Consider the following 14,887-nt stretch of genomic DNA (forward strand, 5'->3'; position numbering starts at 1 on the left):
GCCGTTTGTAAGGTCTCTGTATTAAGAAGGCTGTGAAAAGGTTCATTCCTTTTTCAGTCGAAATAAGAGAGCTTTCCATTTTCATTTTGAAATAATTTCACCAGAGAAGGTGCCCTCACACAGCTTCAAAGGCCTTCGTTTTTTGCTTAACGATTGTACTTTAACGCATGAGGAAGGGTTCTTAATTTTGGGTTTTGTGGGGTGCTTTTACTTTGTATTTTGATTGGGGTAAAAGTTGAGAGAGCAAATTCGTTTTCCATTCAACGATTCACATGTACTTTGATTCATGACATTGATTGCAGTCCTTCCCTCCACCCTCCACCCCACCCCCAGATCCCAATCCCCGAAGTCATAGCTCTCTTCCCACGTCCTCCCTGTATTTCCTGTTTCCACTATTCCTTCTTTCCTACCCCTTCCCACCCTGAGCATGTCCCTGGGCAAAGGCTGCCCTTTCGAGCTCCTCGGGCTCACGGAATGTTCTCAAGGGCACCCCTCCCTGGTCTGATGGCTCCCCTTACAGACCTGTGCGCTATTTGGGGGGGGGGGGAGGAGAGTTCTTGATGAAGTGATAGCTGGCTGTAAAAGCAGCCAGCAAGGCCATTCAAGAAAGTGGAGAAACTCACACCAGGTTCATTTCCTGACTCCACCCTCGCCCCTGGAAAACGAAGGAAGTACTCCAATCAAGGGTGCACAATGGAGTCTGGGAGCCGGGCAGATAAAAGGCTGGGCTGGCCTTCCGGGTCCCATGTGAAAGTCTTCACTGGTCATGACCAGCCCGAGTGTGGCCAGCCCAATTAACAGGGCCGGGAGGACTTGATGGTGAGAAACTGGGCAGTCCTGGGAAGGTCTATTTAAGGCTTGAGGGGCTGATGTCACTTTTGGCACAGAAAACGGTGATGGTGCCATTACACCCCTTGAGAGCAGAGAAGGAGCAGCCAGAAGTCACCTCACACAGATGACCCAGTGGCAACAGGCAGGGTCTCTGACATGACACTGCCACTACCAGGGACCCAGGCCCACGAGGGAAAGGACAGCAGAAGGCTGAGGTTCAACGTCTAAGAACCACACACCATTCCAGAGGGCTGTGTCCTTTTGTTTCTGTTTTTTGTGACGCAGACACCAGACACCATCAACCATAAAGATCTACTAGAGCAATGGTTCTCAATCTGTGAGTCGAGACCCCTGTGGGGGTCGAATGACCCTTTCACAGGGATCGTTCAATTCATAACAGCAGCAAAATTAAGACGAGCCAGTCAGGGTGCAGGGTAATAACAATGGTACATACAACTTTCCTCTAGTTCTTAAATTCTCCCCCGCCCCACTATCATCATCCCAATTCTACCTTACAAATCTGGCCAGACCAGAGGATGCACACTGGTACAGATAGGAACTGGGAACACAGGGAATCCAGGGCAGGTGATCCCTTCAGCACCAGTGGTGAGTGGTGATACCGGGAGGGAGGAACCAATGATAAGGATCTACATGTAACCTCCTCCCAGGGGGTGAAGGGAGACATCAGACAGTGTAACATATGACAAAATAATAATTTATAAATTATCAAGGGTTCATGAGGGAGGGGAGGGAAGGGAAAAATGAGGAGCTGATGGCAGGGGCTTACATGGAGAGCAAATGCTTTGAGAATGATGAGGGTGACAAATGTACAAATGTGCTTGACACAATTGATGCATGTATGGATTATGATAAGAGTTGTATGAGCCCCAATAAAATGATTAAAAAAAACAGCAGCAAGATTATAGTGATGAAGCAGCAATGAAAATAATGTTATGGCTGGGGCGTCACCACCACATGAGGATCTGTGTGAAAGGGCCTCGGTCTTAGAGACACCGCTGAGACTTAATATTGCCTTCCTCGGAAAATCAACACCAGTGGCGTGAGAACAGGGAGGGCGTTTGATCACACACTGGGTCCAGGAGTTTCTGTGATGCTGCTCTGTGACCTATACTGGGTTCACAGTGGTTTCTAGCAGCTTCCAGAGAAGCCTGGTACCCTTTCCTGCTCACAGCAGGGACTTTCGTCTGGAGCTTGTCGTCAGTGGAACCTCTGAGGGCTGACAGCCGAAAGGAAGAGTCAGCCAGAAAGACCTTCAGCCTCACATTTTAAACCAAAGGCGCCTGAAGGCTCCTGCATGCGTTTTGCATATTTCCCATGGTGTCTGACGGAGGATCTGATTGGCTGGGGCAGGGAATGCTCTGTGGCACACACCTGCAGAAGGCGTTCATGACAGGACACAGGCGGGGGCTCACAATGTGCTCAGACCAGAGTACAGAACAAAAGTGCGGCTGCCTGGCCACTCGAGAACCTCTAAGTAGCCACTTGTGGTGACCGGTAAGGCCCTTCCTGAAGAACCAGGACAGAAGCGAGCTCAGCCCCATGCTTTAGCGAACAGGAGGGTTGCCTAGAGGTCACCTCAACTACCTTCCACCTGGGAGCCATGGCTTCTCTTGCCAGAGACCACCTACCCCAGGGCGAAATTGCTGTCTTCCTTCCAGTCCAGGATGCGGCAGATGAACAGAGTGTTGGCGTAATCCTTAGGCCGGCTCACAAAGTCGGGGGGGCAGTCCTTGAGAGGCACGTAAATTCGAGGCACTCGGTGGTCCGAAGGGGAAAATAGGGCATATTTCCTAAACAGCTCACTGTTCTTGTCAGCCAAGAGCTTGAGGAGGCCTGTGGCTGCCCGGGAATGCTTTCTCTCCAAGATGTAAACCACCTGGGAACACCAAACACAGGGTCAACATTGCTTACCAACCCAGCAGACTGGTACTGACCAAGCGGATGTGTGTCTCGAGTGTGTCTCGAGGTCAAGGTGACGTGGCTCCCTGGGATGCGCTGCGACAAGTCCGTCTGTAAGCTGGAACAACTGAAGTGTCCAGGGAACATACGCATCCAAGAGAACCCTCTGCCACGTCCGGATGGCAGAGGCGCAGGCCGTGTCCAATCAGGCCCACGTTTAAGGTGGTGGGCCAGACTCCCTCGGGCCTGGGACCCATCCGAGCATCTCAGATGAACAAAACCGGGGTTGCTTCTCAAAAGACGGGACTTCAGAAGACAACTGGCTAACCTTCCTTCTCTTTGAGATGAAACTCAGCCTCTCACTCTACCAGGTGAAGGCTCAGGCCTCCCGTGACTACAGGTTCATGCTATTACCACCCCCACCCCACCCCACTACCTGAGGGAAGCACCCTGGAAGGCGGGGTGAAGCTTCTCCCGGGAGGAGTCCTTTCCTGAACTGTGCCTTCTCCCACTGTGTCCTGGCTTCGACCCCTACCTCCCTTCACAGGTGACCTGTAACTCTGTCCTCCTGCCCACCTCGGATCCGACTGCTCTAACTGTGGCTGCACGCCTTCATCTCTTCCTCCAGACCAGGAATTGAACATTTTGCAGACAGGTGGTGAGTCCGTCTTTTAGGTTATATGTGCCAAGAGCCAAAACTAAGGATAGGGTGCAGATACAAAACCAGGCAAGAAGGGCATTGCCACAACATTTTTATGGCTGAAACTCAAAACAGGATAATACTAAGGACACACTTTTGGTCAACAGTGTGCTGCTAGTCAGAAGAGTGAAATTCCTTGGGGGAGGGTGGGATAAAGGTTTGCTAACTTGAGGTTTCCTGTTCCTTTTGCCCAAAAAAATGGCCCTATTTGGGTGCTGATTCGGTGGGTTCAGCCCACGAGCCTAGTAGCTCAAGCCACAGTGCGATGGGCTCCAAGAAGCTACTGCACTGGGGAAGCAAAGCAAGGGTGGGAGGCAGGAAGCACGCTGCCTGCTGAGAAGTCAGCACGGACACGCTCACGGGAAACAGCGTGCTCTACAAAACTGGGCACGCAGCTGGGGTGACCTAACTGAAAAGGTCCCCGTCAGGATGGCAACGAAGCTGCTGCGCTGCGTGACAACACTGCATTTGCAGGTGAAACACGCTGCAGACAGCGCACACGCAACACGGCCACTGACAGGGCTGCTTCCACTGTGAGACGTGAGCACGTGTGTGCTGACTTTGCCAGCAGCAGATATTATTAAGAAATACAGTTTGGTTGTGCAAATAATAAGATAGGCGTGTCAGAAGTTGTGGTTTCTATGAAGACTAAACTGTGGGGTTTGAAAAGTGTTTTTTTTTATTTAGAGTATTAAAATTTACTTCTGAAATCTAAATGGACATAGCAACTATTAAAAAAACCCACACAAGGTAAAAATCTGGGGATCGTCTACCTTCAAACTGCTTCTTCCACTGCCGTTGAGTGGGTTTGGGTTCAGGTGACCCTATCAGACAGAGCAGAACTGCTCGCTCCGTGAGCGGTCTGAACCATCCCGTAAGTCTTGGCGGAAGTCGACTATCTTCCTCCCGTGGAGCTCCCTGGGGGTTGAAGCCCTAACCTTTGCTGATGGGTCCGCGGTCTCTCTTGCTCACACCACCAGGCTCCTCCTTCCTCCTGCTTCGCCACCCTCTGAACTCACACCCCAAATACAATGTGCTTTCATCCCCGCAAAGGAAGCAGAACTCCAATTACGATGCGCACAAACACAGCAGGCCCTGGCCTTTCACTCAGACAGGCAGATGAGTTTGCATATGTTTAAAGTTATCAGGAAAATAGTCACTGCAGGAGTGCCTGCTTCCACCACATATTAAACTGACCAACTGCAGTCCTGACGGCAAGGCATGAGCGTCCTGGGGACAAGCAGTTCAAGCAACAGCCATTTGGACATGGGGGGTGGGGTAGGGGGACCATGACCTTTGCTGATTTCTGCAGCATCTTCTCCGGGAGAGCTCTTGGGTCTTGGGGAATGAAGGCATTCTCCTCGGTTATATCTGGTGTCCCAGCATTCATTCTTTCTAAATTCCAGAGAGAAGAAACAGAGACGAGAGAGGAGTCCATTAGGTACATCTCCATGGGGCCGAGGGAGCTGCTGGGGTCCACTGGCTACGACAGAAAAGGAAGCCAAGTGGAGTGGCGCACGCCTGCAGGGAGACTCGGAGCCTGGGCGGGCACAGGAGATGGGGGCCAGGGCCACTTCTGCAGCTGCTCAACAGCTTCATACCAGTGAGGAGCACATGGGGAGCACTTCCAGAAGAACATGGAACAGTGGACTCAAAAGACAACGGGATCTTTCCATGACCCTTTTGAAGACCCTTCAGAGAGTTCAGTTGAATTAAATGAAATTAGCTATATGCTCAAATGCCAAAACAAAACCACACACAAAAACCAAATCCCTTCATGTTATTCAGCAGGGCCCCAGCCCACAATGAAGACCAACGAGAGGTTAATTTATTGTGCACAGCTGCTGAAAGAACACAAACTTTTCAACTTAACTTTTAGAGGACTCTGGGACCAGCCATTACAAACAAAATGGTGGAAAATAGATTATATTTATGAAATAAATTTTTTGAAAGCAACCCAACCCTGATTTTTCCTGGCTTTTTGTAGTGGCATTATATAAAGAGAAAAGTACTTAACGTCTTTTAATGTTTAATTTCCTTTTTTTTACAAAAAAAAAAACACATAACAAACACATTCACCTACAAATTGAAACCGCATCTCCCCCATGAAGAGGCCGCCTGGCTCTGTCCCAGAGTGCTGCCGAGCCCCCAAGAACGCAAGCAGCCAATGACACACTCCTGAACATTTCATATTTGGTATTTTCTTTTGTTACATTAGATTCCCCCTCTCCCCACAACCCCCCCCCCCCAAAAAAAAAAACCATCTTCTCCAACCACATTGGAGTTTCAGGATTCTAAGGGTCACAACCAATTTAAGTGGGACGCACTCCAGCTAGCTAAGGGAGACTTAAACTTATCATCATTTAGACATGATCAACGGCCAAAATAAATAAATAAATCCTTTCAGGACTGGCTGCCTCGAAGCAAAGGTTCTGCTGCAGGCCAGCTTTCACCATTCTGGGCGCGCTGGAAACAGTGACATGAGCTGACCTACTGGGGCCTCACAACCACCAACTGCTTGCTTTTCCATCTCGGCAGAAACACTACCCACCCAGTGCCCCCAAAGCAGAGGCCGTGTGTTTCCCAAAGCAGCAGACCCAAACGGTCCCGTTCCCCATCACCTTGCCTCTCGGAGAAAAAGTAAAGCCTTTCTAAAGGCAGCCAGGGTGCAGGACTCCTAAATCATCACCAGCCACGCCCAGAACCATATCTTTTGTCATCGCTAGGGAGGGAAGGGAAACACCACCAACCAACCAACCAGAAAGCACAACTCACACACGTTGTCCAGCTGATCCTTAACATAGCTCCAGAGCATGGTCATCACAGAAAAACTCAAGAGGCCAGAGTGATCACGAGCAAGCACATCCTCCCCTGGATATCTGGGATTTGGGGTCTGCCTCAAGACAACAGGGCAGTGAGGACCAGGTTTCCAGGACAGCCCAACCCTGGCCGGTCCCCCTATGGAATGATGACTGAAGACTCCATCCTCCAGGGCTTCTGTTCCAAGTGTTCTGCCAGGCCACAGCCAACAATGTAGGGCATGCAAGCCAGCAAGCCCTGCCGGCTTGCTCAGATCTTGCACCTTTTCATGGTAGGGCTCAGGAGGCAATCCTGGTAGAAGCCAGGCTTGTTGGGAAAGAGAAGCAGCCCAGTCCATTACACAGACGCTGGCAGCCCCGCCATGGTGGTGCACATGAATAAGAAGGCCTCCCTCGTGCTGAGGTTGGAAAGGAGAGCGGAGCACCTTCAATGGACTTCACTCTGGACAACAAAGCCCTCCACTGCAGAAGGGGAGCTAGCACACTACTTCACCCTGTCTCGGCAAAGAGCACCCGTTTCTCTGTTCCTCGTGTACTATTCAGGGAGCCCTGGGCCTTGAGGAAGGGGCCCTGGGAGCTACTAGCTGTCAGGTCAGCTGCTCTGTGGGAAGACAGGCTTTCTACTCCTGTAAAGTTCTCCTCTCAGAAACCCACAGGGGTGGGAGGGTCACTATGAGTCAGGATCGACAGTGAGTTTGGTTTGGAGTTGGGGCCTTGAGGATTCAGTGGGGGTGATAAAACCTCCAGTCCCTGGCCTCATGCAACATGCGGGCTCATGTCGAGGCGCCCCATGGCATTCATCACGGCTGAGCCTATCCCCCGAGGCCGCACCAGTGAGCCCAAGCACAGCATCAAGTGTGGGGACGGAGCCGGCCCGGGAGGCCTTCCTTCTGTGGTCAGTACAGTAGGGTCGTGGATGGTGGCTCACCACCACCGCAACGTGAGACAGAGATTACAAACTGTGGCCAGGGCAGAGGAAGGAGAAGGGCAGCCGTGAGGAGGCAGGGGCAAGGGGACATCTGAGGTGGATTACAGCGCTGTGGCTTAGGGGGGCCTGTGACTAAGTGCCATTCCAGACTATGGCATGTGTAGGAGTGACAAAGGGACATAAGACCCTGGGAAGGGAACCACATGTGGGAGGCGTTTGGCAAGCTTGGGAGCAGAGAGAAGACTCTGAGGCTGGACTACAGGGAGTGAGCGGGAGCCCTGCGGGGAGCCGGGGTCAAGGCAGGTGAGGCCAGGCAGGGTGTGCGCACACAAGCTGACTTAGGTCCCGCAACAAAGGGCAGAGAGCCCAGGGAGGAGTTACGGAGGTGCTCCGCAATGCAGGCACTGGGCGGGGGCGGGGGGGGGGAACCTCCCAGCATCGACTGAGAGCACGTTTGGCAGTTGAACTAACAGGCCTGGGAGGGAAGGAAAGATGGGTGGCAAGGACTCACTGGGTAGTTGGAGAAGTCAAGGATAACTTCCAGCTTTCCGACATGGACAACCAGGCACTGGAAAGAACAGTGGAGCAGGTGGAATCAAGAGTGTGTGTCAGACTCGGCGATACCTGAGAGGCCATCTGGGACACCCTCAAGTGACGAGGTTGACCAAGCAGTTCAACACGATGGAAGGCCTGCAGCTCAAAGGAGACCTGACTGCAGCTTAAAATGCCACTTCTGTCCCGAAGACTTCCACGCTGACCCGTCCCAGTCCGAGATACAGATAGCAGAGTGAGCCACCGCTCTCTCCCTGCTCCACACATGATGAACAGAGTCGAGGTTTAGGTGCTGTCAGGGATTAAGGAAGAAACCATGATTGAGGAGGGCCCTTGGAGCTAAGAGGATGTGGGTCTTGAAGGGCATTCCAGGTCACCATGTGTGTGCCATGGTCCAGTGAGATGAAAGGACCTAACAAGGTGAAGAACCAGTAGACTTACTATAGCTCTGTCACAGGTAGAGGACTCCTGTGCTGGACAAAAGGGACCAGAGAATGGGGAGAGAAGGCTGATGGAGAGGTGGAGAGGTCCCCGTGGCAGAGACGCCAGCTACTAGCCAATTCTATTTTCTCCTTCTTTCTTTCTGTGTGGTAGCTGACAGTTGCTACCCAGTGGATTCAGACCCCTGGGGACCCCATGGGGGCACTGCTCTATGGGCTGCCTTGGCTATAACTTTTGTAGAAAAGGTTCACCAGGCCTTTACTCCACATACCACTGTGTGGTTTCAAACCGCCAACCTTTAAGGTAGCAGCTGAACACAAACCATTTGTGTCACCTAGGGAAAGCACTGGAAAAGATGTGTGTCTGAACCCAATCCGAAGAAAGGTGACCTCACAGAATGCACAAATGACAGAACAATTATCACTGATATCACATGCAAATAAAATCTTGCTGAAGATCATCCATCAACGGTTGCAGCAGTCCATTGACAGGGAGTTGCCAGATACAGAAAAGGAGAAGAAACAAAAGATATCATTGCTGAAGTCAGATGGATCTTGGCTGAAAGCACAGAAAACCACAGATGTCTCCCTGTGTTTTGTTGACTGTACAAAGGCATTCAAGTACATGGACCATGACAAACTGTGGATAGCCTTGAGAAGGCCAAGTATTCCAGAACACTTCCTTGTGCTCCTGAAGGACTTGTACCTGGACTAAGAGGCAGTTGTTTGAACAGAACAGGGCATACTGCATGGTTCACAACCAGGAAAGTGTGCGTTGTTCAATCTGCATACTGAGCAAATAATCCATAGAGCTGGACTGTATGAAGAAGAACGTGGCATCAGGAGGGGAGGAAGGCTGATGCACAACCTCCAATATGCAGATGACACAGCCTTGCTTGCTGGAAACGAGGAGGACTTGGCACACTTGCTGATGAAGATCAAGGAGGGCAGCCTTCAGTAGGGACTACAATTCAGTGTTAAGAGCAAAATTCTCATAACCGGACCCATAGGCAGCATCATGAGAAACAGAAAAAAGACTGAACTTGTCAACAATTTTCGTCTTGCTTGAATCCGCAATCAATGATCACAGAAGCAGCAGTCGAGATATTAAAAGACCCACTACAGTGGGTGGATCTATTGTACAAGATTCCTGCTGTCACTGTGGGGACTAAGGTGAGGCTGGTCCAGGCCGTGGTACTTTCAACCACCTCATATGCATGTGAAAGCTGGACACTGGGAAAAGCAGGGTGAAGAAGAGAATCAATGCATGTGGATAATGGTGCCGACAGACAATATTCTCCAAAAGAACAAACACATCTGTCCTGGAAGAAGTGCGGGCAGAAGGCTCCTTGGAGGCAAGAACGGTGCTATTGTGTTCGTTATTAAAAAAACAGTGAGACTTTGTTCACATACTTTGGACATGTTGTCAGGATAGAGCAGTCCCTGGAGAAGGGCGGTGTGGTTGGCAAAGTGGAGGGGCAGTGAAAGAAGGAGGCCCTCGGCAAGATGGGTTGGCACAGGGGCTGCAACAATGGGCTCACCCACAGGAACAATGGTGACGATGGTGCAGGACTGGGCAGTGTGTCCTTCTGGTGTGCAGAGTGAGGGTCACTATGAGTTGGAACTGACTCAAGGATGCTTAACAACGACTGGGTCCCACTGGGCACCTCAGCCTTCGTGTACCAGATGTGGCTTGTGTGTCAAGTTCTAGCCAGTAAGAAGCAGATGATGGTGCTGTGACTTCTGGCAAATGCCCTTCAAGTTAAGGAGGTCCAGCCTTCCCTCTTCCCACCTTCCTGCTGGCTGGAACTTGGATGGTACTGCTGGACCCCGAGCTCTTGTCTTGGGCCATGAGACTACGGGTCAGGGGTGCTTTCTACTATGCAGAGCAGCAGGAGGAAGGCCTGGAGACTGATGTGGTTTCGCTGTTGCTGGGTGCCGTCAAGTCGGTTCTGACCCAGTGGCCCTGCGTACAGGAGAAGGAAACACTGCTCAGCCCTGAGCCGTCCTCACACGTGTTCTCATGGCTGAGCCCCTGCTGTAGCCACTGTGCGAGTGCACCTCATCAGGGACTTCCGCCGTGTCACTGCCCTTCTACCCAAGCACGGCACCCTTCTCCAGGGACGGGTCTCTCGTGGTAACCCAGAGTACACGAGAAGTTTTACCAGCCATCACTTGTCTGCCGGCACCATGGTGGCTGGTGTAATCAATGCTGTGATGATGGAATGTATGTCAGCGGTCTTTCAAATACCAGAGGGCCCATCCAAGGAGAAGGGGTTTGAGCAGAGCTTCAGGCTGTAAAGAAAAGAGATCGTCCGCTCCAGAGGGATTTGCCATTGACAATGTTGTCAACAGCAGTGGCACACTGTCAGAGAGAGTTCCCAAAGACAAATCCCATAGGTTGGAAGGCACCCCAAATGCCACTCTTTCCTGTGAGTTGGGAATGCACGCCTTTCCTGGTGGGGCCATTGGTGTTTCAGGGTTTACCGCTGTTCTTAGCAGAACAGCATTTCAACACGCAGGGCGGGCTGGGACATAGCCTTCCTGGAAGGCCAGGGGAGCCGCTGACGGGGGCGACATGTACTATGTGTGTCACTCTATGTAGCATACTACATACACTACATGATGCAGGCTGTGGGTTTGGTAGCACACAGGAGGGAGATCCCAGGCAGGTCGTAGTCAAAGACTGACCTCATGAGAACCTGCTTCCAGAGGGGCAGTGAGGGTGAACAGAGACAAGATGGGAGACAGATTTCCAAAAGCAGCTCAGTACATCTTCATAGCTCTCAACGACTTGCGTGAGGTAAAAAAAACGGGCTGAAATTAAAGAAGCTGTGGACTCGTAAGAAGGGGCGTTTATAAGGGCCTAGAAGAACTGAGGGTTACCAACAGGAAAACAGGCTGCCTTCCGTTTCATCACATGGGAGGCAGCGCTGGTTCCTTCCCAGTCAAGAAATTCTGGACACAAGTGGCCACCAGAGTCTTCCTCTTAAAGCAAATACATTCTACAGCTTAGAAATACTAATAGAGACAAGTGTTCATTATATGGCCCTGAGAACCACTCTAGGAAGAAACCCAGTGGGACCCCATCTTTCTACAGCTGACCAGAAACGTGTGCTCTAGTGTAGAAAGGTAAAATAACAGAGCCGGCACTGCCACTTGCAGCCAGTGAGTGAGACCCGCTGTCTTACTGCACTAGGAAAAGTGGTTCTGATTTGGCCATTGGCCATAACACAAAGATGGTCTGCTGGCAAAACTGATGGCTCTGGCTACTCCACAAAGGCGCGTGAGTTTTCCAAAGGCGGAGAGACTCACGGGGCCAGTATGCAGAAGCAACAAGGAATTGGGCACTGAAGTATGCTTCGATCTATTCCATAGAGTGAATGACACACCCTGACAAGCCTTTTTCCATCTCTGATTGAAGGGTCTCCAAAATGTCCAGTTTCCAACAAGAACTCAATGAAAATGAGGACATGCATTTGTCAATTACACTGCGTCCCTTTCAGAGCTCTCGAATGAACCAGGGACGTTTTTATGGGCCCCGACCCCCAGCAGAATGAAGAGATGACCAGCTGAACCCTAACAGGCACAGGTGACAGTCAATGTGAGTAATGCTTTGTAGTGTTGCAAGCCTGCCAGGCAGGTAGGGTGCTGACAATCGCCGTAGGGTCCCCACAACTGGCTCCTGTCCCGGTGAGGGCTCAGGAAGGGCAGTCTTGAGGGGCACCAAGAAGATCCCCTCATGTTCACAAAACCCCCAGCCTCACCAAGTCTCTGAGAAGCAAATCTAACGCTGCTGAATGAATCCTATGGTGACACGGAATGCTCGGAGCAAGTCTGAGTCGCACCACAGCCCTATGACAAGTAAGGTAAGTATTGTTGGTTCAGTTCCATGGAGGAAAGAGGCCGTGAGAAGGCAGAGTCACTTAACTGGAATCTCACAGCCAGTCAGGGAGTGTAGATGAGGAGGCTGGTGCTACCTGGGGTGGCCTGTACTCCCCACCAACAAGAATCAGAGCACTGGAAACCTACATTAATGTCCGCATGTCCTCAGAGAGCTCCTGGGCTAGAAATGCGACACTGATGAAAGCAAACATGTAAAGCCCATGCTGCCCGTGGGGGCTGTTAAGTAGAGTGCCCAAGGGCCATGAGAAGGGAGCAGAGTAGAGTTTGCCAGAGCTGAAAATGAAAGGACAGAAGAGGAGCCAGCTAGATGCATGGGGGCAGGGAGTGTTCTCAAAAGGGCGGGCAGCATTGGCAAAGAGTAACTGGAAAGGAAGGAAGGCTCTGTCTCTCTCAGAGGACCATGTGGAGAATGTGCATATTGTATTTCAGAGATGAGATACCACTGGCAGTTACAAATGTCGAGTAGCGTGATCAGAATAATAGTTGATGAGAGGTCAAGTCAATGTATTGTTCCTTTGAAGATAATTTTTCGCTAGCTACTTTGGAAGCTTATTCTTTGCCTTTGATTTACTGTAGTTTCACCTTGACCTAGTTAGGTTTGATCCCCACCCTACACCACCACCCCCACCCCTTGTTCTTTTCAACCATTTATCTTAAATCTGAGGATTGGCATCTCGCTTGTTACAGAAAACCTTTGTCATTGCCTTTTCAAGTCTTCCCTTAGATCAAGTTCTCCCACTTCGTTCTAGAACACTAGTTAAGCTTATCTTGACCCTCTTACTCTGTTCTCAGTCTCTTGACACCATCTCTCTGACTTGGTCTCCCTATTCTACACTCGAGGTTCTTGCTTATCTGTCCTTCCCATTCGCTAAGTTTCTCTTTAGCTTTAACCAATCTGCTGATAAGCCCACCTACCAAGTTATTTTTCTTCAAACTATTTACTTCAATCTCCACTTTTCCTCATCCGCCAAGTTCACAAGTTCATTCCTCAAAGTGTTTCTAGAAGCTTCCTTTGGTTGCCTTTCCAGTTTTCTATGTCACTCCTCATAGTTTCCCATTCCTCGCAGCGATCTTCAGAATGATCTCTGATCGCTCTGAGCAGATGAAACACAGCAGTTTTCTAGACCATTATGACTCCACCATCTGATGGCATTTTTGCAGGTCTGTTTCTGTTGTCTGTGGTTTGCGATGGTTCTTGCCCTTGGAGTCCAGTTTCCTCGAGTGGCTGGTTGTATTTATGCACTGGTCGTCCTGAATCGTTTGAGGTCTAGGCTGAAGAAACCTTACTGTTGAAAGAATTTCCACTTGATTTTGCCAGATGCCCAGAGGCACAACCACTCTAAACGGATTCCAGGCTCCAGATGCCTTGGTTGACCCAGTCGGCTTGAACCTGGGCTGAAGTTGCAGGTGCTGACTGCTGTGTCTCAGGTTGAGCCTCACCCCGGAGGTGCAGCATTCGGAGGCCCCAGGTCCCTATGAGAAACCTGGGCTATGGCGTCTGCCCCACTTCCCTGTGGGAAAATCAACAATGTCCCCAGCCTCTCCAATTCCAATTGTAACCTGGTGGTTCCTGTCATCTCTTTGATGGTTTAAGAAAAATGTATGCTCTGTTTATCTGGCCTTGATTTCTTCTTGTTCAGAGGGAGTGCTGGGCTGGACAAGCGAGCCCACTGTTACTGCTCACCATGCAGAAGCCTCTCGGGTCTAGAGTGAGAACAGGGAGGGAGGCAGGAAGGCAGTGAGGAAGTTACATGAGAGTGCCCACTGCCGAGGACAGCAGCAGAGGGGTACAGAGAGGAAGGAGGCAGCGGCTCAGTTTATTCTCCTGAGCAGCCCCGCGAGGGAAGTGTTCATATCAGAGGTTTCAGGGAAGAGCGAGCAGCAGTTCAAGGAGCAAACTAACTTTGTGTAGGATGCCCCCAGGGAGGCGGTTGTAGAGGGAGCATCATGACTGAGCCCGACTCCCAGCCTGAGCTCCTTCTGCTGGAGAAAGGTGGCCGCGTGTGTGTGGGTTTCAGTGGAGGTGAAGAGCTGTCAAACAGGCCATACTTAATAGACCGACATGAAAGCATCTGCCAAATGGCCAGCAGCTCTCTTTACATCATTTCACTGCTTCTTCCCAAAGGAATGTTGTCATCGCTGGTGGGCACCCTCAAGTCCTTTTTGACTTCTAGAGACTCCATACGATAGAACCCAACTGCCCCAGAGGGTGACTAATATTGAGCACTTAACCAGTGTGCCACCAGGGTCCTTATAAGGGCTGACAGAGTAGCTAAAAGCAGGAGCTTTGGAATCCCAAGACCTAACTTCAAAGCCTGCACCTCCTGAGGATGCGGCTCCTTTTCTCGGCACTTCCTCCTTTCCAAGCTGAGAGTAGATCTCACATGAGCTCTGCTGACATGTCATGCTCTCAGACAAACTGCATGAATCACAGTGGTGAGATACCACACGTGTTCTGATTATTAGCCCTTTTGAGTAAGGGTCGCCCACACTAGTACCCAGGATGCAGACTGGACCGACCACACCTGTACAGGATGACATTGTAAGGGGGGTTGGGGGGTGTCACCTGTCTTCTTCTGGAAATTGTAACCCACCTTGTAGAGTTCATAGGATGATGAAATGGCATGTTTGTGAGAGAGGGGCTGGAACACAGTACAGTCTCCATCATTTCTATGTAACACATCTAAATGCACACACTTCTCTGTACCCCTGCTGCATACTGTGCAAAGCCGCTCTCCAATCGACTCCACACGTCCAAATGGCCGCCTGCACAGGAGAGCACAGCACTGCC

At 50.8% G+C, this 14,887-nt stretch overlaps 1 protein-coding gene across 2 annotated transcripts in view; it reads right to left on the reverse strand.

Moving 5' to 3' along the window:
• Positions 1 to 14,887, reverse strand: part of DIS3L2 (DIS3 like 3'-5' exoribonuclease 2) — a 294,286-nt gene that overhangs the window by 158,584 nt on the left and 120,815 nt on the right. For both annotated transcript variants that reach the window (XR_012779398.1, XM_075530268.1), the window contains exons 7-8: positions 4,746 to 4,846; positions 2,481 to 2,728 (exon numbers count right to left, since the gene is read on the reverse strand). Coding sequence is in view for 1 of the 2 variants with exons in the window: in XM_075530268.1 (XP_075386383.1) it covers positions 2,481 to 2,728; positions 4,746 to 4,846 (349 nt within the window). In the remaining variant the exon portion in view is untranslated. The remainder of the gene's footprint in view (positions 1 to 2,480; positions 2,729 to 4,745; positions 4,847 to 14,887) is intronic.

This window comes from Tenrec ecaudatus, chromosome 13, assembly GCF_050624435.1.
Source record: "Tenrec ecaudatus isolate mTenEca1 chromosome 13, mTenEca1.hap1, whole genome shotgun sequence".
Classification (NCBI taxonomy): domain Eukaryota; kingdom Metazoa; phylum Chordata; class Mammalia; order Afrosoricida; family Tenrecidae; genus Tenrec; species Tenrec ecaudatus.